Genomic DNA, 27,839 nt, shown 5'->3' with positions numbered 1-27,839 from the left:
GGTGCTCAGTCTTACCACATTGAACAGCTTGGAGTCAGCTCCGGTATGCAGGTGGACATTTGAATCACCAAAAATGCACAATAGTAGCATGGAGAAAAAAAGTGCCAAAGAGGGTTGGCACCAGGGTGCAGCCCTGTTTTACCCTGCTGTTGATCTTGAAAGCCTCTGAGGATGCGAATTGTAACTGACAGAGCTGTACATGTTCTCATGGAAAGAATAAATAATGCCCAGGAGGCAAGGCAGGCAGCCAACTTTCCATAACACTTTGAAGAGTCCATCTTTGCTAACGAGATTAAGGCCATTGGTGAAGTCTATAAAAGCAATGTTGTGTGGTCTGTGCTGGCCACGGCTCTCCTCCTGTAACTGCTGAAGTGAAAAAATCACCCTGAAGCCACACTGAGACCCAGTGTAGATGCGTAACACCAGGTTTGAAACCTGGTCAGAGCAAAGCAAACAAATGCCTTCCTCACAATACTTAGCAAAAAGATACCTCGGTAATTGTTACAGTCACTGCAATCCTCTTTGTTTCTTTACATTTGCATCACACGTGTCTTGAGGCACAAATCTTTCCTTCCAAAAAAGAGACACAAGTGTTCATGGAGATGCTGCTGTAGTGCTGATGATTTTAGGTGGAAAGCTATCATTTCCCAGGATTTTACCACTGATGAGATGGTTGCTATCCTTGTTCAGCTCTTCTATAGTGGGCTTACTATCTAGCTCCTCCATGACAGGAAGTTATGCAATGGTGTCGAGAGCTTCTTCACTGACAACGTTCTGCATTGAGTAGCTCAAGATAGTACTCCACCCACCTTTCCATCTGCTTACTAGGTGCAGCAATGATCACCCTTGTCTTTGTCTTCAAGGGAGCTGACATGGTTTTGCTGGGCCCGTTGCTTTCTTACTTCCTTCATTCATCCTTCTAGAATCCCTGGATTCAGCAACAGATTACACGCTTTTGCAGAGTTTCAACCAGTATTGATTGGTGCAGTGTCAAGCAGTCAGCTGAGATTTGTTTCTGGCAGCTCTGAGAGATCTAGGTTTTGCTTGCTGAGTTCTTGTTTGTAGCCCATGAGGATTCTCCTCTTGGCTCCATTTCAGTTCAATAAGCCTCAAACTAGTCAACATTCCTCTGATCTCTTTTCCCGTTATGCAGGAAGAGCAGAGTTATAGATGGTGAGATATAGATGGTGCAGATGATCCAACTTTGACACTGCTTGGGCGTTGTTGTCCGAAATAGCCCGGTCAAGGATGTTGAGGAACTCTGGGTCCTTTCTGGGTCAAGTGGTATGGCAAGTGTTGACCTGTGGATGACCTTTCATCATGGAGTGGTACAGTTTCCTTGGCTGAAGCCTGACTTTGCTGCACACCAGGGAGTGGTCAGTGTCACAGTCCTTGCTGTGATTACTGAGACTGATGAGGACACTGTCAAGGGTGGTGATCATCTGGTGATGATAAGATCTAGCTGGTGCCAGTGCCATGATCTCGGATGTCTCCAGTTTAGTTTGGAAATAGCTGTTTGTCACACACAGTCCATGATAACAGCATAACTCCAGCAACCTCTGTACATTTTCATTCATCTTGTCAATTCCCTGGTGACCCTGTACACATTGGCTAAGCTGTGCAGTTGGTAGCCTCCCTTGCATTGAAGTCCCCTAGAAGGTGCAATCCCTTGGTGCTGGGAATTCTGCTGATGGAGGTGTCAAAGCTGCCTGATAATTGACAAGTAGCCACCATCAGGACTATACTCCAGATTTTCTGTCGGGGTTTACTTCCTACACCTTCAATCCTGAGACACCCACAAGGCAGTGGGGCTACTTACCCAAAGCTGGGATCTGGTTTGTGGGCACCAGGACATGATCTTGGCACCATGGTGCCAGGGCTCCTCTGAGCCCCCTGCATCTTACCATGGGCCTGCAAGTTGCCCAGTTTATGTACGTCACCATGGGAAGGTACTGCATAGAGCTTGCTGATGGAGAGGCCATGAATTGGCAGCGAGAGGCTTATGTACTAAGTACTTATGTACTTAGCTCTGTTTTTCACAATACTTGTACTGCTAGCTAGTGGTGAGAGCTCAAAGTGAGAGGTGACAAGCAGACTAACTGCTATGCACCACCCATTACGCTAACACACTTGGCTCAAGGCACCAACCAGAGACCCATAGGTAAGGCAGGCAAATATCTGAGACTTAAACACAGACACAGTACCAGCTTTGCAGCAGAAGTCACTGAATAACTTCTAGGAGCTGAAATCCAGATTATTTCCCAGCTAGTCCCCAGTCCCTGATCCCTTACCAGCCCAAGGATGCTGAGCACAATTGTGTGCTCAAACTAAGTTTTGCTAACTCAACACAAGCTCAGCTATTAATTAGGGGGGGGCTTCTTATTCAGTACCACTCATTGTGAAAACTATAATTTCTATATTTGATGAAAGAGTGGAACTCATCATACTTGATCAGGATATCAGGCTATGGACCTTCATAAAATAGGGTATCATTTTTAGATGGAATTTGAAATAATTCAACATTGAGCGCTTGCTGGCCAGAAGCCTGGGCTATATGTAATTTATCGCAATTAAAATGTGTGCCAGATTAATCCTGTGTTTAATTCTGACTGAGAAAAGCCAACTGTGTCATATTTCCCTTTGGTGAATCACAGCTTGTGGAATGATCCCATATGGGCTTTTATGAAATGTGACTAAGGACATTGCACAAAGCACTAATATCCAGTATAAAACCGATAAATCAATGAGTCACTTACTGTGAACTGCTTTGTTCACTTCAGAATTTCTATATTTGTTCATTTATTTAAGTGCTATGATGGATTTGAACAGCTCACCTCGGTTTTTTTAGCTTCCTGATGAACTTTTCAGCCATTCATACTTCGCATTTATTCCAAAAGATTTTATTCTGGACCCACTGATGACAAGCCCTTGTCCTCTCTTAAATTAAACATCATGAAATTGGCAAAATTATTCAATGTTCCAGATTCATCCATGTGATACTGCAAAGGTGTCATAGTTTTCATCTGATGCCCACTTATACTCGGTCCTGTTCTAGCCCTGATTGCATCTCTTTTAATGACACAAAGAATTTTCGCCTGCAGCTCACTTCAGTTTGTATTTTGCCCTTCATCAGTGTTTGGACAAGGTCCGAAAATCCAAGCTGTGTATCAACATTGTACTTATCTTGAGAAACATTATGGGGGTAATATTTTCAGTGATGGCTTCCAGCCTATGTCCTTATATCACCAGTGTAACACAGGTCTATAACCTACCACTCGGACACTACAAGTCCTCGCTCTAGTTGAGCTATAGCCCTTTCTATTAGGACACTGAAGAGAAATAGAGGTCACACATGCCCTTGTTTCATTCCCATTTCAGTCTTGCATGGGTGAATCATATAAATTGTTGTCAATGACAAGCGCCTGTAAGAGAACACAATGGATGAAGTCATATCACGTCACTACCCAGGATATGCTCTCCAAATGTTCCTAAAAGTCAATGTACATATAAATAAGTATTTTTCAGCCCTTGCATTTCTTGGATAGCTGCCTCACCACGGAACCCAACTTCCAATTCACATGATTTCTTCAAGTCCTTTGTAAGATGTCCTTAGTGCTGCAGCATATCATAGTACATTCCACACATAGTGACGTTTAGTTTGCTGATTTTTTGTTTACACATCAGCATGAGAACCACTTTCCTCTAAATTCCTTAATGCAGGCCACCCATCAAATTCAGTACTGTGTTGCTGCTTGCTAAGATTTATATTATCCAATATACTGCAGTGCAGCACAGGAGCACTGCCCTCTGGGAGGTGCCATCTTTTGGATGAGATAGAACACTGAGGCTCCATCTGTTCTCTCAGGTGGACACAAAAGATTTTGAAGTCGAGCATGGGCATTTGCCTCAGTGTCCTGGGTAACGCTTATTTCTCAACCAACATCACTAAAGTGAATTATTTGGTTATTTATCTTGTTTGTGGAATCTGCTTTGAACAAATTGATTGCCACGTTTCCTACATTATAACATGGACTACACGTTAGAAGCTCTTAATTGGTTATCAAGCATTCTGGGATATCATAATGTCATGAAAGGCAGTGTATAAATGTAAAACAAAAACAGAAAAAGCTGGAAAAACTCAGCAGGTCTGACAGCATCTGTGGAGAGAGAAAAACAAAGTTAACATTTCGCATTCGTATGACCCTTCTTCAGAGCTGTCAGACCTGCTGAGTTTTTCCAGCATTTTCTATTTTTGTTTCAGATTTCCAGTATCCACAGTATTTTGCTTTTATCTTAGTATAAAATGTAGGTTTTTCCCCTTCATTCTGCAGTTTGATCTTTAAACATTTCTAATCATTTTTGATCTTGGTTTGGATATCTCCTTGAAGGCAGAGATTGTTTCACTAGTAAGGTTTTATTGGTTATAAAGCTCTTTGCAGCTCTCTTCATCTTTATTGCCTTCTGATCTGTTGGTTACAGATTTATACATGAAGGTTGTGATGTACACTTATAAGAGCGTTTGAGGATGACACAACGGAATATTTTATGATCAGATTTAGGATTTACACAGATTAATTTATATGTTACCAAAATAATGGCTTTCCAAAAAAAGCTGAGCTTAAAAAAATTTCCTAGCTTCATTACATTACCACTGAATATTTTCTGAACTATTTGCCACTGGCAATCACAACAGATCAAGTGCACAAGTGGGACAGAATAGCACCTGCATGCCCTGCAGTCTTTTGTTTTAGCAATCAATTTGATATGCTTCTTTTCTCCCTCTTTGTAAAAGTTCCCTTCAGTGATTATTCCACAACCCATGCCAGTGCTGCTGTTCAGGAGCTGGCCAGTAGCAGGCATAAGCAATGCTGGCATTTATGTAGCACCTTTCACACAAATATCTTAAAGCACTTTATACAATCATTTTGGGAAAGCAGTGACTGTTAGATAGACCAAAATAGTTCTCATTCTGTATCAGTAAAGTGCTACAAGAGGCCATTAAGTGAGTGGTCTTCAGGAGGTGAGGACATTATTGGAAAATAAAAGCCCTGGTTAAAATGGAAGGTTTTGATGCACAATAAATTCCTATTTGAGGGTTAATTCTAAAAGAGCGAGTCTTTCTGGTGAAGTTGTATAGTGATGAAATACCATTTGCCAGAGTAGTAGAACATGGGCTTATTTGCAGTAATAAGATCATAATGGGAACAGGAGCAGGCCATTCGGCCCATCGAGCCTGCTCCACCATTCAGTAAGATAATGGCTGATCTGAATGTGGCCTGAACCACACTTTCTTGCCTGCCCTCATAACCCTTGTAGATCAAAAATCTGGCCAACTCAGCCTTGAGTATATTCAATGACCCAGCTTCCACAGCTCACTGGGGAAGAGAATGCCAATGACTAAAGACTGTAATGTGAAGAAATTCCTCAACTCCATCTTAAATGGGAGACCCCTTATTTTTAAATTTTCCCCCTAGTTTTAGGTTCCCCCACAAGGGGAAACATTCTCTTAGCATCTACCCTATCAAGTGCCCTCAATCTTATGTTTCCATAAGATCAGCTTTCATTCTTCTAAATTCCCATTAAATATAGACCCAATCAGCTCAACCTTTCCTCATAAGGCAACCCCTTCATCCCAGGGATCAGCTTTGTGAACCTTCTCTGAATCGCTTACAATGAGTAAGGAAACCAAAATTACTCATAATACTCTAGGTGCAGTCTCACCAACACCCTGAACCGTTGTAGCCAAACTCCATTGCCTTTGCATTAAAGGCCAACATTCCACGTGCCTTCCTAATTACTTGCTGTGCCTGCATGCTAACTTTCCGTGATTCATGTACAAGGGCACCCAGATCTCTCTGCACCAGGGAACCCTGTAATCTCATTTAAATAATATGCTGCTTTTCTATTCTTCCTGCCAAAGTGGACAACCTCATATCTTCCCACATTATACTACATCAGCCAAATTTTTGCCCGCTTACTTAACCTTGGAGATCTGAGGAAAACTTACAGTAACAGGAACATCCTCATCCTTTCCTACCACTTTTTCATCACATTGATTCTCTTCAGAAATATCCAATTGTCTCTTGTATTCATCTCCTATTGCTCATGTCAATGATTTTTCTTGGTGATTTATTCTATTGTTCTAATATCTTGTGAAAAAAAAACAGTTTCAATTGAACTCTCACTTTACTCTCCCTGGTATTCAACACTTCAGGATAAATTTGCTGGGATGCGTCTTTCACTTTTGAAAACTTCAATCAGACCACCTCAAAGTCCCTTGGAATCAGTAAAAACCAAAACTTTCTTAACCATCGATCGCTACTTAAATCTCAATCTCTCTCAGCTTGTAGCCCAATGCTTTTCCACATTCCACAAATGAAGGGAGTAAAGGCAGCTGAAGTTGATCTCAAACAGAATTAAACAGTGATGGCTGTATAAATAAGGAAGCAGCCATTTGATTTCTTTCAGCTAAACTTGAGCAAGCCAAGTACTGGCTTGGGACATTCGTCTGGTGCAGTCTTCTCTCCTTTCTGCACTCATGCTGTCAAAGTGTATGATATTGAATTTACAGCAGCAGTCTGAACAAAATCTAATTGTTAGCACATCAACATCAGCTTTCTTTTACATTGTTTCACCAGAGCAGTGTTCAGCTGGGAAAGTGGGCAGAAAAGAACACCAAATGTTCAAAAGTTGGGAGACAATATTCAGCACAGTGAATGATACCACCTGCAGTGTGATTTGCACATATATTCCTTTTGCCCTCTTGCTCAAGCTAACTTCATCAGTTGATAGCATTTCCACCAGGGTTCAGGTGCAAACCAAATGAAAAGCATTTAACATATACTCACATGCACAGTTGGCAGATTTGGATCACCGACAACGCTGGGCTCTTTGATGCTGCCTGACACAAGAACCACCCAGATAACCACCTCACCTACCCCTGTCCTTGTCCTTGTTAGTGTGAATTACATGCAAAGCCATTGGTTTTGTGCCTTCACAGGAAAGCAGATTGAATCGTATTGCTGAAAAAAAGATGTCTAAGCTTTTTGTCCTGCACTCCTCAGGACATGCAGACTTGATGCTGAAATAAGGTGCATCCTGCAGGATAATGGCTACCCTGATCAGATCATTTGCACTGTATACCATGCTAACTCACAAACAGGCCTATGGCTGTCACTTTCAGCACTGAAAAGTGCCCAGTCCACCTCAGATTACCCTAGAAGGGCAAGGTATCTCAAAAATTTGAGTAACAGGTGAAGCTAGCTGTTTCACGCTGCTACTATGCAGTTGCATCACTAACAGGATGCTGCTGTTAAACAAATGAGTAAGTTGGTATATGAATTTCAGCGGCAGTGTGATGCTAGGTATGTAGGCTGTATATCCCAAAGACTGACGGATCGTATCAAACAGCAAGTCCCAGATGCTGTTCGCAACGGGCAGGGTACAGACTATACCCAAACGGCCCATGCTTGCAAAATTCAGAAGAGTGTCCAATGTTAGGTATGATTCTGCGATTGGACAACATTTGCTAAATAATCCTCAGTGTGCTAAGAATTACGCTGACAACCAATTTATGATAGTCAGCCTCACAATGTGGCACGTGTGTGTGTGTACTGGAAGCTACATATATTAATACACAGGGCCCTGCTCTTCGCAGACAGAAAGAACATGTACATACATTGCACCAGTTTCAGCTAAACAAAATAAGTGACAGCCATTCGCTGACACATTCCTCAGGGCAATTCTTGACCAATCGGGGTCAAGGTGCCTGGTTTAAATTACGAACAATGCTTGACAGTTAACTGTTAGTCACCATCAATGGTGCATTCTTCATGGCAATGCCACTTGCCAACCGATCAGCACTCTCTTCACATACAGTATAAGTTGTTTTCCCCCTTATATTGGTATTATAAGACATAGGAGCAGAAATTAGGCCATTCGGCCCATCGAGTCTGCTCCACCCTTCAATCATGGCTAATAAGTTTCTCAATCCCATTCTCCTGCCTTTTCCCCGTAACCTTTGATCAAGTATTCTCGCGAGTGTCCTGTTGTGTGCAAGACAAAAAGCTTAGGCATGTCTCTTTTTTTCAGCAATACTCAAGTTCTGTACTTCCAAAACGACTAGATCAAATTGTGGAACGTAATCGCAGAAAGATCTGGTAAAGGCCCTGGCTCCTAATGAAAAGCATTTCTGATACAAGCACTCTGCTAGATGTTTTGCTCATGATTTTAATGGCACTTCAAATATAAGGTACCCAAACAAGTCTGTCATGTGCATCTTTATTACATCATTACAGCTGCATTAACTCGACATATATTGAATAGCACATTTTCACTGTAAAAAGATTTACAACACACTAGAACAAAATTCATTACAATTTGGGACATGGGCCAGCAAGGATCTACAAAGACTATGTGGGCATAACCATGAAGTGATTATGCCCATTAATTTAAACAGATAGGTCACAGATCACCTCAACTACCCAACCGAAAGCCAACACAGAAAAGCTTGGTTTTTATTTGATTCTTTTTAATACTTACACATTATAAACAGCACAGAAATAAATACAGTACTGAAGGAAAGTTTCATTCCCAAACAAGATGTCAAAATATTTATCAGTAGACATCTGCATTTCAGGTTTTGGTTTGAACATTTCCATAATTTTCCCAATGGAGAAGAATTGACAGGTTAAAGAGAGCGCTCCAGAAATGTTACAGAAAAGTGCTGGTCCAATCCTTTCCAGTGCATTTTCTAGCATCCGTCGATAATATGAGCCAACTACACAGTGTCCCTGATGTGATTTGACTAAATTCATTCACTCACGTAGTCTACAGCATTTAGAGAATGGCAAATCTCAGGTCCTTTACATAGAGGCATGGGATGTGGAGCAAGGATAAAAATGAGAGGATATCCCAGCAACTTCAGTTGTTGAGCTTCCCAGAAATATCTATAACCAATATCGGTTTTTGATCTCTCTCCAGAGAAGTCATTCCATTAAGTTGCAACTAGTGTTGGAAATCCACAACTGTGGAAAGGGGAGAAGGGTCAGGATATGGTGGTGAGAGAAGACTTCCACAGTCTAACAGTGTAATGCTGTTCTAAAACATTGGGCTCCAGATAGAAATACATGCAAGATCTATTCAGACAACTAGTTAAACAACAACAGGCTGATCAGATAATGGTCCATAACTGAGGAAGAATGCATGATTACTACTCTTGGTGAAGCAAAGCAAAGTTAAGGTGCCCTTTAATACTCAAATCTGTGCTTTAAAAAAAGCCGCTGATACACTGAAAAGTTTGCTAGAACTTTGGAATCAGAATAGTGCAGTACAGAAGAAAGCCATTTGACACATTGACTCTGCACCAGCATTTTTGAACAGCAATCAAGGTAGTCCACTCTCATGCTCTTTTCCCATATAATTCGCTGGTAGCCTGTTAGCTAGAAGTATAACGTAGAAAATATTTCACCTGTTTCGTCTGCATATTGTTTCCTTTCTATATCAGACACCAGACTTCAATTGATAAAAACAAAAAACTGCAGATGCTGGAAATCCAAAACAAAAACAGAATTACCTGGAAAAACTCAGCAGGTCTGGCAGCATCGGCGGAGAAGAAAAGAGTTGACGTTTCGAGTCCTCATGACCCTTCCACAGAACTGAGTGAATATAAGGAGAGGGGTGAAATATAAGCTGGTTTAAGGTGGAGGGGACAGAATTGGAGGTGGGTGGGGGGTGTGGTGGTGTGGTTGTAGGGACAAGCAAGCAGTGATAGGAGCAGATCATCAAAAGATGTCACAGACAAAAGAACACAGAGGTGTTGAAGGTGGTGATATTATCTAAACAAATGTGCTAATTAAGAATGGATGGTAGGGCCCTACCATCCATTCTTAATTAGCACATTTGTTTAGATAATATCACCACCTTCAACACCTCTGTGTTCTTTTGTCTGTGACATCTTTTGATGATCTGCTCCTATCACTGCTTGCTTGTCCCTACAACCACACCACCACCACCACCCCCCCCCAATTCTGTCCCCCCCACCTTAAACCAGCTTATATTTCACCCCTCTCCTTATATTCACTCAGTTCTGTGGAAGGGTCATGAGGACTCGAAACGTCAACTCTTTTCTTCTCCGCTGATGCTGCCAGACCTGCTGAGTTTTTCTAGGTAATTCTGTTTTTGTACCAGACTTCAATTGCTTTGTTGGACCCATGATTGTCTGGCACTGATGGCTTCTTGGGTGGTCATGAGCTCGCCTAAAATGTGACATTGGAAAATGTGACACTGGCCATTCTTGGTTATGGGAACAAAGGAAAAAAGGCGTCTTTTCCATGTTATACAGAAGAATTGCTGAAATGCAGAGGCACATTTCCATAGTATTCACATTAAGTCTACGAAGTTAGTTGTTGTTAAAAGAAATCATAATTTGCCAAAGGAATTTGTGCTTCTATCAATAATTTCCCTTTCCAGTTATACTCTCATCTGGTCTATGGCCATAGGTTAGAGGAAAAACACCAATAGAAATTTGTTGGAATGAGGGACCCGTTTCTATGGTGTCACTTCTGTGTGGTTCTATGGCGAATGTTGCATTCTCAAATATTGTAGGCGTTTTCCAGAGTCCATGCATGTAACTGTTTAGCTGACAAAAGTTACACATGTTAGTCTCATGCAGTATGGTCTTTAGCACGGGCTGAGAATATCCTTGTAATTTTCTCCTTCTAGTAATTATCTAATTGTTTTTGAAGGCTACGAATGAATCTGTATCCACTAGAGTTTGTGCCTTCCAAATCCTAACCATTCAAGTAAAAAATGCTTTTCCTCATGTTGCCCTCTTTGACAATCATTAATGTGTCCTCATTAACTTATCAGCTATTGGAAACAGTTTCTCTTGCTTTGTACCAAATCCTCCATACTTTAAATCTCTTAGGCTTCTCTGCTCTAAGGAGAACATTCTTGTAATATCAGCTCCCCAATCCACAGGGAACCTGAAATAAGGTGAGATTCTGATCAACCTACTGTACATTTCTAGTTCCACCAGTTGAAATTTCCCTTGTATCTCCACTATCCACAAGGGCTTGAAGTGCATGTGGCTAGACAATACAAGTATCACTTCCAAAACTGAGATTTGCATAGAATTTAATTTTTTCAACCAATGATTCCACTGAAGTGCAGGATCAGGGAGAGAAAAAGACAGCAGAAAATAATATTCATGTTCGTAAAGCATTTGGCATCGTTGTTGCAGGAACAGAAGGAAATGCCAACCTATTGCAATTAAATAAACTGTAACAAAACTTGTGCAACATAAGCATAGATTGACAAGATGAAAATAAATGTAGCAGATGGACAAACACAAGGCTTTGATATATATTCTACATTATCCAGGAGAAAGCTCCAATTTGTGCACGGTTATACTGCACTTAATTTTAAAAAATATCAGCAAGGTATAGGGAACCAAAAATTTTTTAAATGCATTAATTTGTGGGTGGGGGAGGGGATGCAGGGTGGTCGCTCAATAGACATTCACACAATGTAAGAAGCCAATACTAACTTTAGTATTTCCATTGCATAAAACTCAAAAACCTGGCCAACATTAAACATAAATGTTTACCCAAAGAAAATTCAGCCTGTAAGTGGAGGTCAGCCTGTGGTCCCTGTATTGCTGATACAAGACTTGCTTGGATACAGTATACCCCAAATGCAACCAATTCCTACTTAGATGCGCAACTGTGCGGCGCAAAGCACTGTTGTAAGATTTTCTTCATCTCCCAATTCCGATAGAGCAATTATTTTTGATTTCCATGTAAAGAACCAACCCAACATATTCCAAGGCTCCAAAGCAGTGATACTGTTTGGGATTTTATAATTCCCTCACAATGCCATTCAGCCCACATGTGTGCAATTTAATGATATAATACTCAATTTTATTTGAGGGGGTTGGGATAGGGTAGGAGGGAAAGGTGATGAAAAATAACTCTGTACAGCAACAAATGAAAATATCCTTGAAAAAAATTTAGTAGATTTCCAATATTAAAAACCAGTAAAACCAAGAATGCAGATGTCTTATTTTAAAAATTTAAGACATGTAAGAGAATTTTCTTTGCAAGGAACATGCAAAATGCTAAGATTTTAGACTGATGATTCACTTTTCCCAAGTTGAACGGTCAAGTCAGTGCTTCATTTGTTGGTTGCTATTCACAATGCCCACCAAATATGCATTCCTTTTTCTATTCCCAATTATCCCGGCGATGAGGATCACTGCAAGATACAAAGAGAAATCAGTGTTGAAGGTTATTTTGGGGGGAGGGAATGCCCCAATGCACAAGCTTTTTGTTAACTCAACTCGATTATTCCCATGCTCTCCATGCCAGCTTTAGTCTTTGCACCCTCCATAAACATGAGCCTATCCAAAGCTCTGACACTGGTATCCCAACTCTCAACAAATTGTGTTCAACCATTACCGTTGTGCTCAAATCCCTCCAAATTCTCTCCCCTCCAGCCCTACAACTGTTCAAAATCTCTTTACTCCTCTAATTCTAGTCTCTTGTACATCTCCAATCTTCATCACTTCACCAGTGGTGGCTGCTCATTAAATTGCCTGGTCTTTAGCTCTGGAATGCCCTCCCTAAAATCTGCCTGCTCCTTTCTCACCCACTTTAACATGTTCCTTCAAACCTACATTTTAGACCAAGCTTTTGGTCACCTGCCCCAATATTTCTTTGTGAAGCTTAGTCTCAAATTTTATTGATAATACTCATGAAGTGATATGGGATGATTTACTATATTAAAGGTGCTACATCACAGAACCACAGAAGAGTGCTGCAGAAAATGAGAACCTTCAGCCCACTGTGCCTGTGCTGGCTCTTTCAAAGAGTAAGCCAGTTAGCTCCACTCCTCTGCTCTCTCCAATATCCCTGCAATTGTTCTCCTTGAAAAGGAAATTGGATAAATACTTGAAGGCTACTATTGACTCTGTATTTACTGCCCTATCAGGCAGTGCAAGCCAAATCCTAACTACTTGTAGTGTAAAAACATTTTTCCTCATATCGCCTTTGGGTCTTTTCCCAATCATCTTAAATCAGTGCCCTCTGGTTATTGATCCTTCAGCCGATGGGAACAGTTTCTCTATATCTAGTCTGTCCAGACTCCTCATGATTTTGAACATCTCTATCAAATTTCCCCTCAATCATTTTTGCTCTAAGGACAACATTCTTAGTTTTGCTGGTCTATCTGCATAACTATAACCCTAAACCAATCTAGTAAATCTTAGCAGATATGGAAAAAAAAACGTTAAACTGTTCCCATGGATGGAAGGATCAAGAAAGAGAGGACACGGATTTAAGGTAATTGGCAGAAGCAATGGAGACATGGAGAAACTTTATCCTGCAGCAACTGGTTACGATCTGGAATGCATTACCCTACAGTGTGGTGGAGGAAAGTTCAATTGAAGGGTTCAACAGAGGGTTTGATTAGTATCCATGGAGAAATGATCATATATTTCCTAATATCATTGTGGAATATTTTAAAGCCGGTTTATGTTTGTGTGTGTGGCTAATTTAATTAAACTAGAGACGATTAGACTGCAAGGTTTAAAGGTGTAAAACAGGCATTCAAAATGGAGGTGAGTAAAGCTAGGGGGAGGTCAACAGATACAGTGTAAATGAAATTTGCATTTTAGATAAGTGGGAAAGGTGTTTGATGTTCAAAAGGGACATGGAAAATGTTTCCAACTGGCAACATTAACAAGGCAAGGTTATTATGTTGATTTTTCCCAGAAGTGCTGGCCATAATGAAAACATCAAAGTTTTTTATATTCTGGGAAAAGTAACTTCGAAAGACAAGTTGAAACAATGCAATTTACAAATCAAAAGGGCTAAAATATATTTAAAGAAAGGTGGAAGGCTGTGTGAGGTGTGGCTGTGTGAGGTCTTGAAAGGTGACTGTGTGAAACAGACTTGGAGGAAAAAGTCTCTGGACATCCTACAGGAGTTTGCTGTTCCAGTAACCAAAGTTATGTTAAAAGCCTTTGGAAGTCCATTGTCCAGTGCGTGGTAACATTGCTGGATGACTTTATAAATTTGGAATTTATTTGACCTGCAGCCTTAAAAGGGATGTGTAGTTGGGTCGAATTAAGTAGAAACTCTGGGAACTGTTTTAAATGTGTAACTGAAATTTTGTGTGTTGAGGTTCATTCTTTTCTTAAAAAATGTTTTTATTTAATATTTAAAATCTCTAAAGGTGGTAGAGGACTCATTAATTCTGACTTCAGTGCACAAGCCTTCTCGTAATAGATACAAATTGCAAAATTGTTGTGATAGCGTGGCCAAGTTTCCCTTATGGATTTGGTTGCCCTGGCAAATACTAGCTGCCATATCATAACATATCTGAAAAAGAATGCACAGGGTTACAGGGAGAAGGTGGGAAGAATGGCACCAAGTGAATTTATCATTTGCAAAATTAGCATAGACTTTTTTTTTATTATTCATCTACAGGATATAGGCATTGCTGGTTAGGCCAGCATTTATTGCCCATCCCTAATTGTCCTTGAGGTAGCGATGGTGAGCTGTCTTCTTAAACTGCTGCAGTCCCTGTGGTGTAGGTGCACCCACAGTGCTGTTATGGAGGAAGTTCCAGAATTTTGACCCAGCGACAGCAAAGGAATGGCAATGTATTTCCAAGTCAGGATGGTGAGTGGCTAGGAGGGGAACTTGCAGGTGGTGGTGTTCCCATGCATTTGCTGCCCTTGTCCCTCTAGATGTAGTGGTTGTGGGTTTGGAAGGTGCTGCCTAAGCAGCCTTGCTGAGTTTCTGCAGTGCATCTTGCAGATGGTACACACTGCTGCGATTGTTTATTGGTGTTGGAGGGAGTGAATGTTTATGGAAGGGGTGTCAATCAAGCGGGCTGCTTTGTGCTGGATTGTGTTGAGCTTCGTGAGTGTTGCTAGAGGTGCACTCATCCAGGAAAGCTGAGAGTATTCCATCACACCCCTGACTTGTCCCTTGTAGATCACGGACAAGCTTTGGGGAGTCAGGAGATGAGTTATTCACCGCAGGATTCCTAGCCTCTGACTTGCTCTTGTAGCCACAGTATTTAAATGGCTAGTCAAGTTCAGTTTTGGGTTAATGGTAGCTGCCCACTCCCCTCCCCCCCAGGATGTTAATAGTGGGGATTCAGTGATGGTAATGCCATTGAGTAACCGTCATGGGGCGACGGTTAGATTCTCTCTTATTGGAGATGGTCATTGCCTGGCACTTGTGTGGTGCAAATGCTACTTGCCACTTGTCAGCCCAAGCCTGGATATTGTCCAGGTTTTGCTGCATTTGGACATGGACTACTTCAGTATCTGAGGAGTTACAAATGGTACTGTGCCTTGTGGAATCATCAGCAAACATCCCCACTTCTGACCTTATGATGGAAGGAAGATCATTGATGAAGTAGCTGAAGATGGTTGGGCCTAGGACACTACTCTGAGGAACTCCTGCAGTGACGTCCTGGAATTGAGATGACTGACCTCCAACAATTGGATGACTGACCTCCATCTTCCTTTGCACTAGGTATGACTCCAACCAGCAGAGAGTTTCCCCCCCCGGATTCCCATTGACTCCAGTTTTGCTTGGGCTCCTTGATACCACACTCAGTCAAATGCTGCCATTTGATGTCAAGGGCAGTCACTCTCACTTCCCCTCTGGAGTTCAGCTCTTTTGTCCATGTTTGATCGGGGCAAATGGCCTCCTTCTATGTACAGTGTACACTTGTTCTGTGCTATGCTTGTTCCCATCCAAGCCAGACACCATCCTGACTTAGAACTTCACTGTCGGTGGACCAAAATACTGGAACCCCCTCCCTGACAGCACATGGGCATACCTACCTCACATGGACTGCAGCAGTTCAAGGAGGCAGCTCATCACCACTTTGTTCAGGACAATTAGGGATGGGCAACAAAAGCTGGCCTAGCCAGCGACACCCACATCCCAAGAAAGAAAAAAAAGAATCCATTCCACTGCCAAAACCAATAGTTTTCACTGGCTATTTTTTTGAATGGTGCGAGTGGATATTTTATATCTACACGAAAGAGTCAACATGGTCTCAGTTTAACATGGCACCCAAAATGTGGCACCAACACAGTGCAAGACTCTGAATAGCGCAAGGAATCGTCAGACTTGATAATATGCTCAAATCTCTGGAAGGGGTTGCCCCATGATATTAGCAAATAACAGACTGGTGACTGAACCCAAAATCCTTCTGTTTGTACCACGCCAGCTGTTAACTACAGTATCATGCCACACTAGCCAGTTACTTAATCCAGTAAGCTTTTGGGGAGTTGGTTTGACATTTATGCTTTGCACATGCGTATACTGTATGCACCACATTACTGTGCAGTCACCTTTCAAGTAATAGAACATCCAAAGACAGGAGAGATTGGACACATAGCAAGAAAAGCCAATGGGCTAGGGGAGGTGACTGAGGGCAAGGCTAAACAGGCAAGTTCCTGAGGACAACTTTGATGATAGGGGGAAGATGTGTACCAAAGTGGAAGAATTTAGGAAGAGAACTATGTAGTGCAGAGTCATGGTTAAAGCATCTGTCACCAATGGTGGGTCAGAGGCCAAAGGAAAAGGAAGTCTGCAGGTCAGATATGAAGCTATGGGCTTGGACAAAATTGCAAGTAGGAGTAACAGAATGTTATGGAAGCATGCAAAAACAAGGAGAAGAATTTAAAAGGATTTAACCTATTGATAATTTGTATTCCTAATTGTTTCCTATCTAGCTTACAACTTCAATCTCAACAAAACCCATCATTTAAAATCCCTCATTACACTTTGTTGCGAGTCACACCACTATTATTTTCTAGTCATTGAAGTATCTTAGGCTTCCAACTAATGTAATTTCAGCTCTACTACTTTAATACACTGTTAGCATTGTTTACACTTCTAACCATAATAGGTATTCTGAAAAATAATGGATTGTGGGGCAATAACTAGAGGGCTGTAACCTAATCACAGACTACAAGTATCCATAAGCACTCAAGCCTCACTCTTGCAGTTTAAGATATTACCTGAACTCTCTTAGAGAGTTTTATGACAGACTTTGAGTACATCCTTTTTTCTCATATTGCATACTGTGTTTATGTACTTAGCCCTGATTGGAAAAACTACAGCTCCTCCATGTGTATTTTTCTTGTTAAAATATCACCAAGAATACAGATGAGATCATATTTACATTCTCTCATTAAATGGATATCATATATGTTTATTGGAACTGATAACCTCATGTTTGACACTTGTTCAAGGTAGCGAAACAGCATCACCCATGCAATATTGTTCCCTCTAATTTCTTGTTCTGAAGATAGTGACTCAATATGGAAGTTATGAGATAGGAGTGGGGAATAATGAAACCAACCTTCCTTCTTCTTTCAGCAGTGCTAGAAACTTGTTCACACGATGCTCAGGCCCCATCTGAAATATAAATTAAGACAGATGTGTTGCTATGGTTAGTGAATATTCTGAGCAGCATTATTCTGCTAAGCAGTCAGTCAATCTATTGAAAGGAAAAAGAAAACCCTGTGTTTATATTGCATCTTTCACATCGCAAAGCACTTCACAGCCAATTAAGTATGTTTGAGGTGTAGTTATTGTAGCAATGTAGGCAAACAGACCAATTAATTTGCACACCATAAGGTCCCACAAACAGCAATTAGAAATAATAACCAGATGATCTGTTTGCCATGGTAGCTGAGGGATAAATGTAGGCAAGGACAGAGTATTATCATGCTGTTGCATTTAATATCACACCCAAAAGACAGCACTCCCTGAATACTGCAGTTTGCATCAGCCTTGATTATTTGCACAAGTATCTGGAGTGGGGCTTGCAATATTCTGATTCAAAGGCAAGTGTGCTACTAGAAAAGAAAAGGGGCCAACACATCTATAGGCCACACAGTGGAATATGTAGCACTGCCTCCTTTCCCATAAAGCCCACTTCTAAGACAATACTCCAGATCGCAACATTGGGCAACCTGACCTATAAATATATTAATGGTGAATATTGCAGAAATCAGATAAACAAAGCAGTAGTAAAATTTCTGCCAAGATGCATATGCTCTCTCCACCCCTTCAAACAGAACCATAGCACCACTGCTCGTGTTCATCCTTAATCAAATTTCCATATTTCTCACTTGATTAAACTTCACCAAGGTTAAATGAGCGCTTAAGATAAAAGCAAAATGCAGCGGATGTTGGAAATCTGAAATAAAAACAAAAAATGCTGGAAAAACTCAGCAGGTCTGGCAGCATCTGTGCAGAGAGAACAGTGTTAATGTTTCGAGTCCATATGACTACTTCATGAGTGCTACATAGGTGCTTCCTTGGTTAAGTAAATTTATAGGCTTCACGATTTTAACCAGTCTATAACTAAGCTCAAGGTCAACTGGTGAAAGCACAGACCTGGGTTATGAGAGAAAGCTGGAGAAATTGGGGCTCACCTTGAAAAAATAACCGAGAGGAGACCTTTATTGAAGTATGTAAGATACAAAACGCGGGATAAGGGATAAATCAAAAAGGCTATTTCAAACTGAGCAAAGGTATTGGATGAAACAGATAAAGACCAATTTAGGACTGAAAAAGACAACTTCATCACACAGAATGGTCATCACTTGGAATGAGCTCCCAATTTGGTACTGGAAGTGAGAATGGTGAAATGATACGATAGGTAAGGTGGATAACGTTACTATTTTCACCCAGGATGGATGAGCAAATATGGGTCAAATGGTTTCCCTCAACTCTATGATTGTACAGGCCAGAAAAGTTTCATGATTGATTTCACTTTTAGGGGTCTGGGATGCAGAGGGACCTGGGCGTCTTGGTGCATGAATTGCAAAAGGCTAGTGTGCAGGTACAGCAAGTAATTAGGAAAGTTAATAGTGTGTTATAATTTGTGAAGGGAATTGGATACAAAGTCAAGGAAGTTATGCTTCAGTTATACAGAACACTAGTGAGACCACATCTGGAGTACTGTATACAGTATTGGCCACCTTATTTAAGGATGTAAATACGTCGAAGGCAGTGCAGGGGCTTACCAGACCAGTACCTGGAATGGACGAGTTGCCTCATGAGGAAAGGTTGGACAGGCTAGGCTTGTATCTGCTAGAGTTTAGAAGAGTAAGAGGCAACTAGATTGAAACAGATAATGTTCTGAGGGGGCTTGACAGGGTGGATGTGGAGAGGGTGTTTCCTCTTGTGGGAGAATCCAGAACTAAGGGTCACTCTTTAAAAATAAGGGGTTGCATATTTAAAATGGAGATGAGGCAAAATCTTTTCTTAGAAGGTCGTGAGTCTTTGGAACTTGAAAAGGCAGTGGAACCAGAGTCTTTGGATATTTTGAAGGCAGAGGTGGATAGATTCTTGGTAAGCAAGGGCATGATAAGTTATCGGGGGTAGGCAGGATGTAGGTTTGAGGTTACTATCAGAGCAGCCATGATCTTATTAAATGGTGGAACAGGCGCGGGGGAGTTGGGGGCAAACAGCATACTCCTGCTCCTTGTTCAAATGTTCGAATTAGCACATATTAATCAGAGCAGCTGTAAGGGCTGGGGAGACAGAGGGGTAGGCCAAATTCTCACTCCTGAGTGCTATCCAGTGACACTTACTGAAAGGCGCACCAACGGAAATACGGCAAGAAGAGGAAATAGTTCAGTCTCAAAGCCGAGTCATGAATAGCCTATTAACCCTTGCAGTCTATACTTTCACATTAATGGACGATTGGTGTTAAAGGAACAGTGCACCCATTTAGCAATTATAATTTTCAAGCAAGAAAGAAAAGCCAGAATTTATGGGAAAAAATAAAAATTTTGTACCTGGACATCACCTGGTTCTTATGTCCATTAACACTCGTCAACCTACTAGTTTTTTATTTCATTCGTGGGATGTGGGCGTCATCGGCTTGGCCAGCCCCAATTGACCTTGAGAAGGTGATGGCGAGCTGCTTTCTTGAACCACTGCAGTCCATGTGGTGTAGGTACATGCACAGTGCTGTTAGAGAGTTCAAGGATTTTGACCCAGTGACTGTGAAGGGATGGTGATATATTTCCAAATGAGGATGGTGAATGGCTCGGAGGGAAGCTTGAAGGTGGTGGTATTCCCCTGCATATGCTGCCCTTATCTTCTGGATGATTGCGGTCATGGGTTTGGAAGGTGCTGTCTAAGGTACTTTGGTGGGTTCCCACAGTGCATCTTGTAGATTCACACCCTTCACTGTTCATCAGCAGTGGAGGGTGTGAATATTTGCAGATTGGGTGCCAATCAAGCTGGCTTCTTTGTCCTGAATGGTGTCAAGCTTTTGGATTGTTGTTGGAGCTGCACTCATCAAGGCAAGTGGGGAGTATTCCATCACAATCCTGACTTGTGCCTTGTAAATGGTGAACAGGCTTTTGGGAGCTAGGAGGAGAGAGTTACTCGCCACAAGATTCCTGGTTTCTGACATGCTCTTGTAGCCACGGTATTTATATGGCTAGTCCAGTTCAGTTTCTGGTCAATGGTAACCCCCAGGATGTTGATAATGTGGGATTCGGTGATGGTTATGCCACTGAATGTCAAGGACCGATGGTTAGATTCTCTCTTGTTGGAGATGGTCATTGCCTGGCAGTTATGTGGCACACATGTTCCTTCCACTTGTCAGCCCAAGCCTGGATGTTATCTAGGTCTTGCTGCATTTGGGATATGGACTTCTTCAGTATCTGAGGAGTCGTGAATGGTGCTGAACATTGGGGATGTTCGCTGATGATTGCACAAAGTGACCAATGATGTAAGGAAGGTCACTGATGAAGCAGCTGAAGATGGTTGGGCCTAGGACACTACCTTGAGGAATTCCTGCAGTGATGTCCTGGAAGTGAGATGACTGACCTTCAACAACCACAGCCATCTTCCTTTGTGCTAGGTATGACTCCAACCAGCAGAGAGCTTTCCCCGATTCCCATTGGCTCCAGTTTTGCTAGGGCTCCTTTATGCCACAAGGTAAAATGTTGTCTTGATTCAAGGCTGTCACTCTCACCTCACCTGTGGAGTTCAGCTCTTTTGTCCATGTTTGAACCAAGGCTGTAAGGAGGTCAGGAGCTGAGTGACTCTGGTAGAACCCAAACTGAGTATCAGTGAGCAGGTTATTGCTAAGCAAGTGCCACTTGATAGCACTGTTGATGACCCCTTCCACCACTTTGCTGATGATCGAGAGGCGGCTTATGGGGTGGTGATTGGCCGCGTTGGATTTGTCCTGCTTTTTGTTTACAGGATATACCTGGGCATATAGCTGGGTAGATGCCAGTGTTGTAAATGTACTGGAACAGTTTGGCTAGGGGATGGCTAGTTCTGGAGCACAAGTCTTCAGTACAATTGCCAGAATATTGTCAGGGCCCACAGCTTTTCCAGTATCCAGTGCCTTCAGCCATTTCTTAATATCACGTGGAGTAAATCAATTTGGCTGGAGACTAGCATCTGTGATGCTGGGGACCTTGGGAGGAGGTTGAGATGGATCAGCCACTCAGCACTTCTGGCTGAAGATTATAGCCAATGCTTTAGCCTTAACTTTTGCACTGTTGTACTGGGCTGCCCCATCATTGAGGATGGAAATATTTGCGGATCCTCCTCCTCCAGTGAGTTGTTTTATTATCCACCACCATTCCCGAATGGATGTGGCAGGACTGCAGAGCTTAGATCTGGTTTGTTGGTTAGCTCTATCACTTGCTGCTTATGCTGTTTGACACAAGTAGTCCTTGTTGTAGCTTCATGAGGTTGGCACCTCATTTTTAGGTATGCCTGGTGCTGCTCCTGGCATGTCCTCATGCACTCCTCATTGAATCAGGGTTGATTCCCTGGCTTGGTGGCGATGGTACAGTAGGGGATATGCCAGGCCATGAGGTTACAGATTGTGGTTGAATACAATTCTGCTGCTGCTGATTGCCCACAGCACCTCATGGTTGCCCAGTTTTGGTTAACTATATCTGTTCTAGAACTATCCAATTTAGCACATTGCAGGGCATTCTCAATGTGAAAATGTGGCTCTCTCTCCACTAGGACTGTGGACTGTCATGGACAGATGCATCTGCAGCAGGGAGGTTGGTGCAGATGATGTCAAGTATGTTTTTCCCTCACCACCTGCTGCAGACCCAGTCTAGCAGCTATGTCTTTTCGCACTCGGCCAGCTCGGACTGTAGTGGTGCTACCGAGACACTCTTGGTAATGGGCAGTGTCATTGACAAGCCCAAAGTACATTCTGCACCCTTGCCACCCTCAGTGCTCCCTCCAAGTATTTTTCACATGTACATAAGAACTAAGAGCAGGAGTAAGCAATTCCGCCCCTCGAGCCTGCCCCGCCATTCAATACGATCATGGCTGATCTCATTTCGGCCTCAACTCCAATTTCCCGCCCTCTCCCCATAACCTTTCAACCAGTCACCAATTAAAAATCTGTCTATCTCCTCCTTAAATTTATTCAGCGTCCTGGCATCCACTGCACTCTGAGGTGGTGAATTCCACAGATTAGGAGTACTGATTCATCAGCTGAGGGCAAGGTGGGGGAGAAGATGCGGTATATGGTAATCAGCAGGTTTCTTTACCCATGTTTGGCCTGATGCCATGAGACTTCATGGGGCCCAGAATCGATGTTGAGGACTCCCAGGGCAACTCCCTCCTGACTGTATGCCACTGTGCTGCCACCTATGCTGGGTCTGTTCTTCCGGTGGAACAGGACATACCCAAGGATGGCAATGGTGGTATCTGGGACATGATCTGTAAGATATAATTCCATAATTCCGTGAAGATGACTATGTCAGGCTGTTGCTTGACTAGTCTGTGAGACAGCTCTCCTAATTTTGGCACAAGCCTCCAGATGTTATTAAGGAGGACTTTGCAGGGTTGACAGGTTTGCATTGTTGTTTCCAGTGCCGGATGGTCCATCCGATTTCATTCCTTTTTGATTTTCTAGTGGTATGATACAACTGAATGGCTTGCTAGGCCATATCAGAAAGCATTTAAGAGTTAACCACATTGAGGTAGATCTAGATTCACATGTAGGCCAGACCAGGTAAGGGTGGCAGACTTCCTTCCCTAAAGGACATTACTGAACCAGATGGGTTTTTAACAACATTGTTGATTGTTATCACTAGACTTTTAATTCCAGATTTTTATTGAATTCAAATTCCACCATCTGCTCTGGTGGGATTCGAACCAGTGTCCTCAGAGCATTACCCTGGGTCTCTGGATTACTATTCCAGTGCGAATACCACTACACTGCACCCCCCCACCCCCTCCACACACAGTTATTAAAATAACTAGTGATGCTGGCCACAACAGTTAGAAGTGTCAAAAACACAAACTGGAGATAATTGATAATTTTCATATATGGACAGAAGCCAATGCTTAATATCCAGGGACAGAACACAAAGCATTTGCCGCCTAACATTCCTGCAATGGGCATAAAGCCATCAATAACATGCTGATCAGGACTTGAATGCAGATGATTTTAATGTTGCGTTTAACAGCATGTTTCCTAATCAAGTATTTTTCATATTCCAGACTGCTGAATAATAAATACTTGGCTCTCTAACTGTCCTGAAGTCAGATCAGGAAGAAGAGATTAAAAAGCAATGGCGCATAGCTATTTTAAAAAACATGAAAGTTTCAACCATTCATCTCAACATATCGCTCAGCATTATCTCCTGTGGTCACCAAGAAACTAGAAACTCTCACTGGAGAGCACTGTTTAGCAAAGTCACTATGGACACTGCTGTAACAGTGGGTATGTGTATTATAGCACACAGCAATGAGAAGGGATATAAGTAAATACAGTGCAATGTTTGATAAACAAGTGCTGAGGTAAGCTTCTGCATTCCTGGCATATGATGGAAGTGCATATTGTCAAATTGTATATTATTGATCTGTGACTCCTCATTCATTGATTTTAATTGAACAGATTATCAGGGGCTAGGATCTCACAATTTTGAGAATCAGGCATGAAGAAACAGAAATTTTACCTGGAAGATGTCTGTCGACATCCGATAATTGGCAAAGGTGAAGGCATACATTTTCTATTCAGATAACAGCAAGGTAGCTGGAAAAGCAACATTAAATGTTGGTGTACAAGTTGAACATTCCACTCTGCGTCCTCTAGGTACACTGGGTAAATGTAATTTATTCCAGCAGGAAAGTTTCCTAGCAAGCAATGGTTCACCAGATGCTCCATGGCTTGAACGGTCTCTCCACAGTCCCACATCAGGTTATCCTTCAGCTTCCAGTTCATGTTGTATGGCATGGTGATGCCAGATATTTCATTCACAGGGCCTGTCTGATTCCTGATCTTGTGGTCCCACATCATCAGCCTTATGGGCCTAGGTGAGAGTTCTGAGCTTTTGAGAGATTCAGCTGCTAACTAGAAGGATGAATTATGGCAACAGCATGCTTCAGAATACTGTAATAGGTGACGGGAAATATACACACATATAAAGTGCAGTTTCTAATCTTCTGTTACATAGTGAATATTATTGGTGTAATTTTAAAATTAGAGGATTGTTTTCCAGATTGTGCATACACACTGCTTGCCTAGATGTTTATACTGTATGACGATCCCTGTGAAGGTCGATAAGTTAAAAAAAATGGAATCCCCATGAAGCCAATGGAAAGAACACCAATAGAAAAGATTTCACTTTTTAAAACTGTTACTGCAACAAACCAACTAAGATCAAAACAACTTAAACATTCATTAACTGCAAAGGATATTTCAAACAAGTAAATTTCACTTTAAATAGCTAACAAAAAGATGCGCCTCACGTAGTTACAAGTGGTCACATTATTTCCCGCACAAATGTAGGACCAAATGTAATCTGACAGTCTTTCCAATTCGGCCTTCGCTACGCAAAATCAATCACTTCCTACTTAACCCTTTCAACCCTTGAGTCACATTAACCAGCAGCTGTATTCCATCTGAAGTCCCTGGACACTGTTACCACCGGCAGCCCTGGAAGCACAGAAGCCCCAGAAACTCCCTTCTCCTCCCCTTTCAGACAGTTTGGTGGACTCTGGCAACACTGAAACAGCAGCAAAAAATCTTGCTCAATCCAAAATCTGTTGTCCTTCCTGTATTCAGCTCTCTGCTCTTTACAAGTGTGCAAGACACACAGTAGCCTAGTCTATGCTCTATTTTTAGATACCTGCTTCAACACTAGGATCCGTTCAAAGGCTGCCAAACAGAAAACTGTTCCATTCGGAGAAAACCGTTCCATTCGGAGAAAACCTTGCTTGTTTCCTTTTTAACGAGTTCTCAATATGTTCTGAATTGCAAAACAGAAAACACAGACTCACCCAATCCCACTGCACTTAGCTTTCTATTTCTGCTTCTGAGCTGTTCATCCCCATGGAAAGCTCAGGTCACATGGGCATTTCTTGGAATCTAATAATGTCAAACAGGAAAGCAATTAACTACACTTTCAAATTACTCTCCAGCCCACCTTTGCCTTAAAGGAACATTGCACTAAAGGAAATATAGGCTTTTCCCAATACAGATTTTTCCGAAAGGGCACGGGCCATCACAACTGCTAGATTAAGGTGGGGCAGTGCACCTGAAGAAGAATAAGCAAGGCCAAGAGATCCGTGTGATAAGACACAGCAACTATTTAAAATAGTGTGAAAGATAGTAACATACATGAGCATTTAAAACCAAAACTTAGATCTACTAGACAAATAAGCCAGTGATTTATGTGACTTATGGTGACTAAGTCAAAATTACTTAAGATGATTAATTTGCAAAAAAATTCTGCCTTTTGGTCATCATAATTTGTGCTGCTCCCCATTTTCCTGTCAAATGGAAACCTGATAACCTTGCCTAAAATAACATATATTCATTTAGCACCTTTAACATAATGGATATCCCATGACACTTTACAGTAGTAACATAAAAATAAAATGACACCTAGTCAAATAAGGGGAAAAAAAACTTGGTGACAGTTATGCTCTAAAAAGTGTCTTAGGAGGAAATCAAGGTAGAGAGGCGTAGAGGAGCAGGGAAGAAATTGCCTATGCAACTGAAGGCACAGCCACCTGTGCTGGAGAGATTAAAATCGGGGATGCACAAGGGGCCAGAATTAGATAAACAGAGGGTTGTGGGGCTGAAGGAGATTAGAAGATAGGAAGAGGCAAACCCATAAACCGATTTGAAAGAAAGGGTGAGAATTTTAAAATCAAGACCGTCTTTGATTCAGAACCAATGTAGGTCAGTGAGCACACGGGTGATAGGTGAATGGGACTTGGTGAGAGTTAAGACATGGGCTGAGAGGGTTAGAGACCTTGAAGTTTACAACAGGCAGAATGTGGAAGACCAGCCAGGAGTGCATTGGAATAGTCAAGTCTAAAGGTAAAAAAAAAGGTATGAATGAGGATTTAGCAGCTGATGAGCTCAGACAAGGATGACAGGCTCCCAGTTAGGGAGGCAGAAATATACAGTATTAATGATAGTACAAATATGTGGTCAGAAGCTAACCTTGGGGTCAAATATGACATCAGGTTTATGAACAGACTGGTTTAGTCTCGCTCTGTTGCCAGGAAGAAGGGTGGAGTCAGTAGCTAGGGGAACAGGGTGTGGAGTGGGGACCAAAAACAATGGTTTCAGTCTTCCCAGTGTTTAATTGGAGGATATTTCTGCTCATCTAGTACTGAATGTTGGATAAGCCGTCTGAAAATTTAGCAACAGTGGTGGAGTCAAAAGAGGTGGTGGTAAGGTAGAATTGGATGTCACCAACGTACACATGAAAACTAACGTTATGTTTTCAGATGATGTCACCAAGGGGCAGCATGTAGATGCAAAATATATAAAAGACACCATTATTCTCTATAATTAGGGTCACTGGATTAGGACAATAGCATTTATAAAAAAAGGAGATCCTTAAACCAGCAGTTACATTTCACAAATGTCTATATTTCCATGCAAACCACAAAACCATGGTTCTGCTCAAAGCATACACTAACTAAACACACAAACAAAGCACTTTTTGTAATTCAAAATATTTTATGAACACACCCAACAAGCACAACCTTTTCTTGATTTAAAAGAAAAATAAACACACACTTAGAGGCACTTTAACACAATTAACATACCCAGATGCACCTCAATACAACATATTTTCCCTAAATGCTTTTAAACAAACTTCACTGATCTCTGTTCAAACAAGAACTTGTGCTTCAGTGGACTTAGATCTGGAGAGATGCAAGGTACCTGGAAATGTTTCACAACCATAACCTCGGAATAATCTGCAATTATTAAACCATAAACATATACTCTAATACTTATTCTCATGAAATTACAGTAGATTTCTGTAGCATACATACAAGTCTACATCTTGTCGACTCTTGCAATCATTACATAAAGGGTTCGCCATAAAGTGCTGTAAACCACGTAGAATCTCTTGCTTACAAGGTCAAAATCAAATGTGGTTTACAAAATTTGCACTTTAATTGTAATTAAAATTGGAATTAATGATTTATGCCACTGGCATTGTTTAGCATTGTGGTTTAACTTGCAATTTTGAAAAATGTGTATTGTGAGAGAGGGGCAAACAGTGCCAAATCTACTTATGGAACAGCTTGGCTTGAAGTTACCCAAGCATCCAATTACAAAGGGGTTTCTGTGCAAGTGTGTGCCATAGCAGTCAGGTTGATGTTAGCTCCCAAAAAAAAACACTCCCCCATTGGTACATTGGCAAAAATACTGAATAACTGAGCCACACAGATTAATAGGTCTCAGATCGGATTGCTAGTTTGGGTTACACTAGGTGATCAGAGCTCGGGTAGCATGTTATGTCCCTTATG

At 41.7% G+C, this 27,839-nt stretch overlaps 1 protein-coding gene across 5 annotated transcripts in view; it reads right to left on the bottom strand.

Moving 5' to 3' along the window:
* Positions 1 to 8,264: 8,264 nt before the first annotated feature.
* The window catches only part of LOC121268930 (vesicle-fusing ATPase), a 249,069-nt gene continuing 229,494 nt past the window's right edge, over positions 8,265 to 27,839 (bottom strand). For 4 of the 5 annotated variants that reach the window (XM_041173206.1, XM_041173204.1, XM_041173202.1 and 1 more), the window contains exons 20-21: positions 17,398 to 17,453; positions 11,121 to 12,255 (exon numbers count right to left, since the gene is read on the bottom strand). In XM_041173206.1, coding sequence (XP_041029140.1) covers positions 12,225 to 12,255; positions 17,398 to 17,453 — 87 coding nt within the window. In that variant the 3' untranslated portion in view covers positions 11,121 to 12,224. Of the gene's footprint in view, positions 9,027 to 11,120; positions 12,256 to 17,397; positions 17,454 to 27,839 lie in introns of those variants that run through there. The other variant, XM_041173203.1, reaches the window with a different exon arrangement.

Source organism: Carcharodon carcharias, chromosome 23 (assembly GCF_017639515.1).
Source record: "Carcharodon carcharias isolate sCarCar2 chromosome 23, sCarCar2.pri, whole genome shotgun sequence".
In the NCBI taxonomy this organism is placed as follows: domain Eukaryota; kingdom Metazoa; phylum Chordata; class Chondrichthyes; order Lamniformes; family Lamnidae; genus Carcharodon; species Carcharodon carcharias.
The sequence above is the reverse complement of the archived record's forward strand: the minus strand, read 5'-3'. Positions and strand labels throughout refer to the sequence as shown.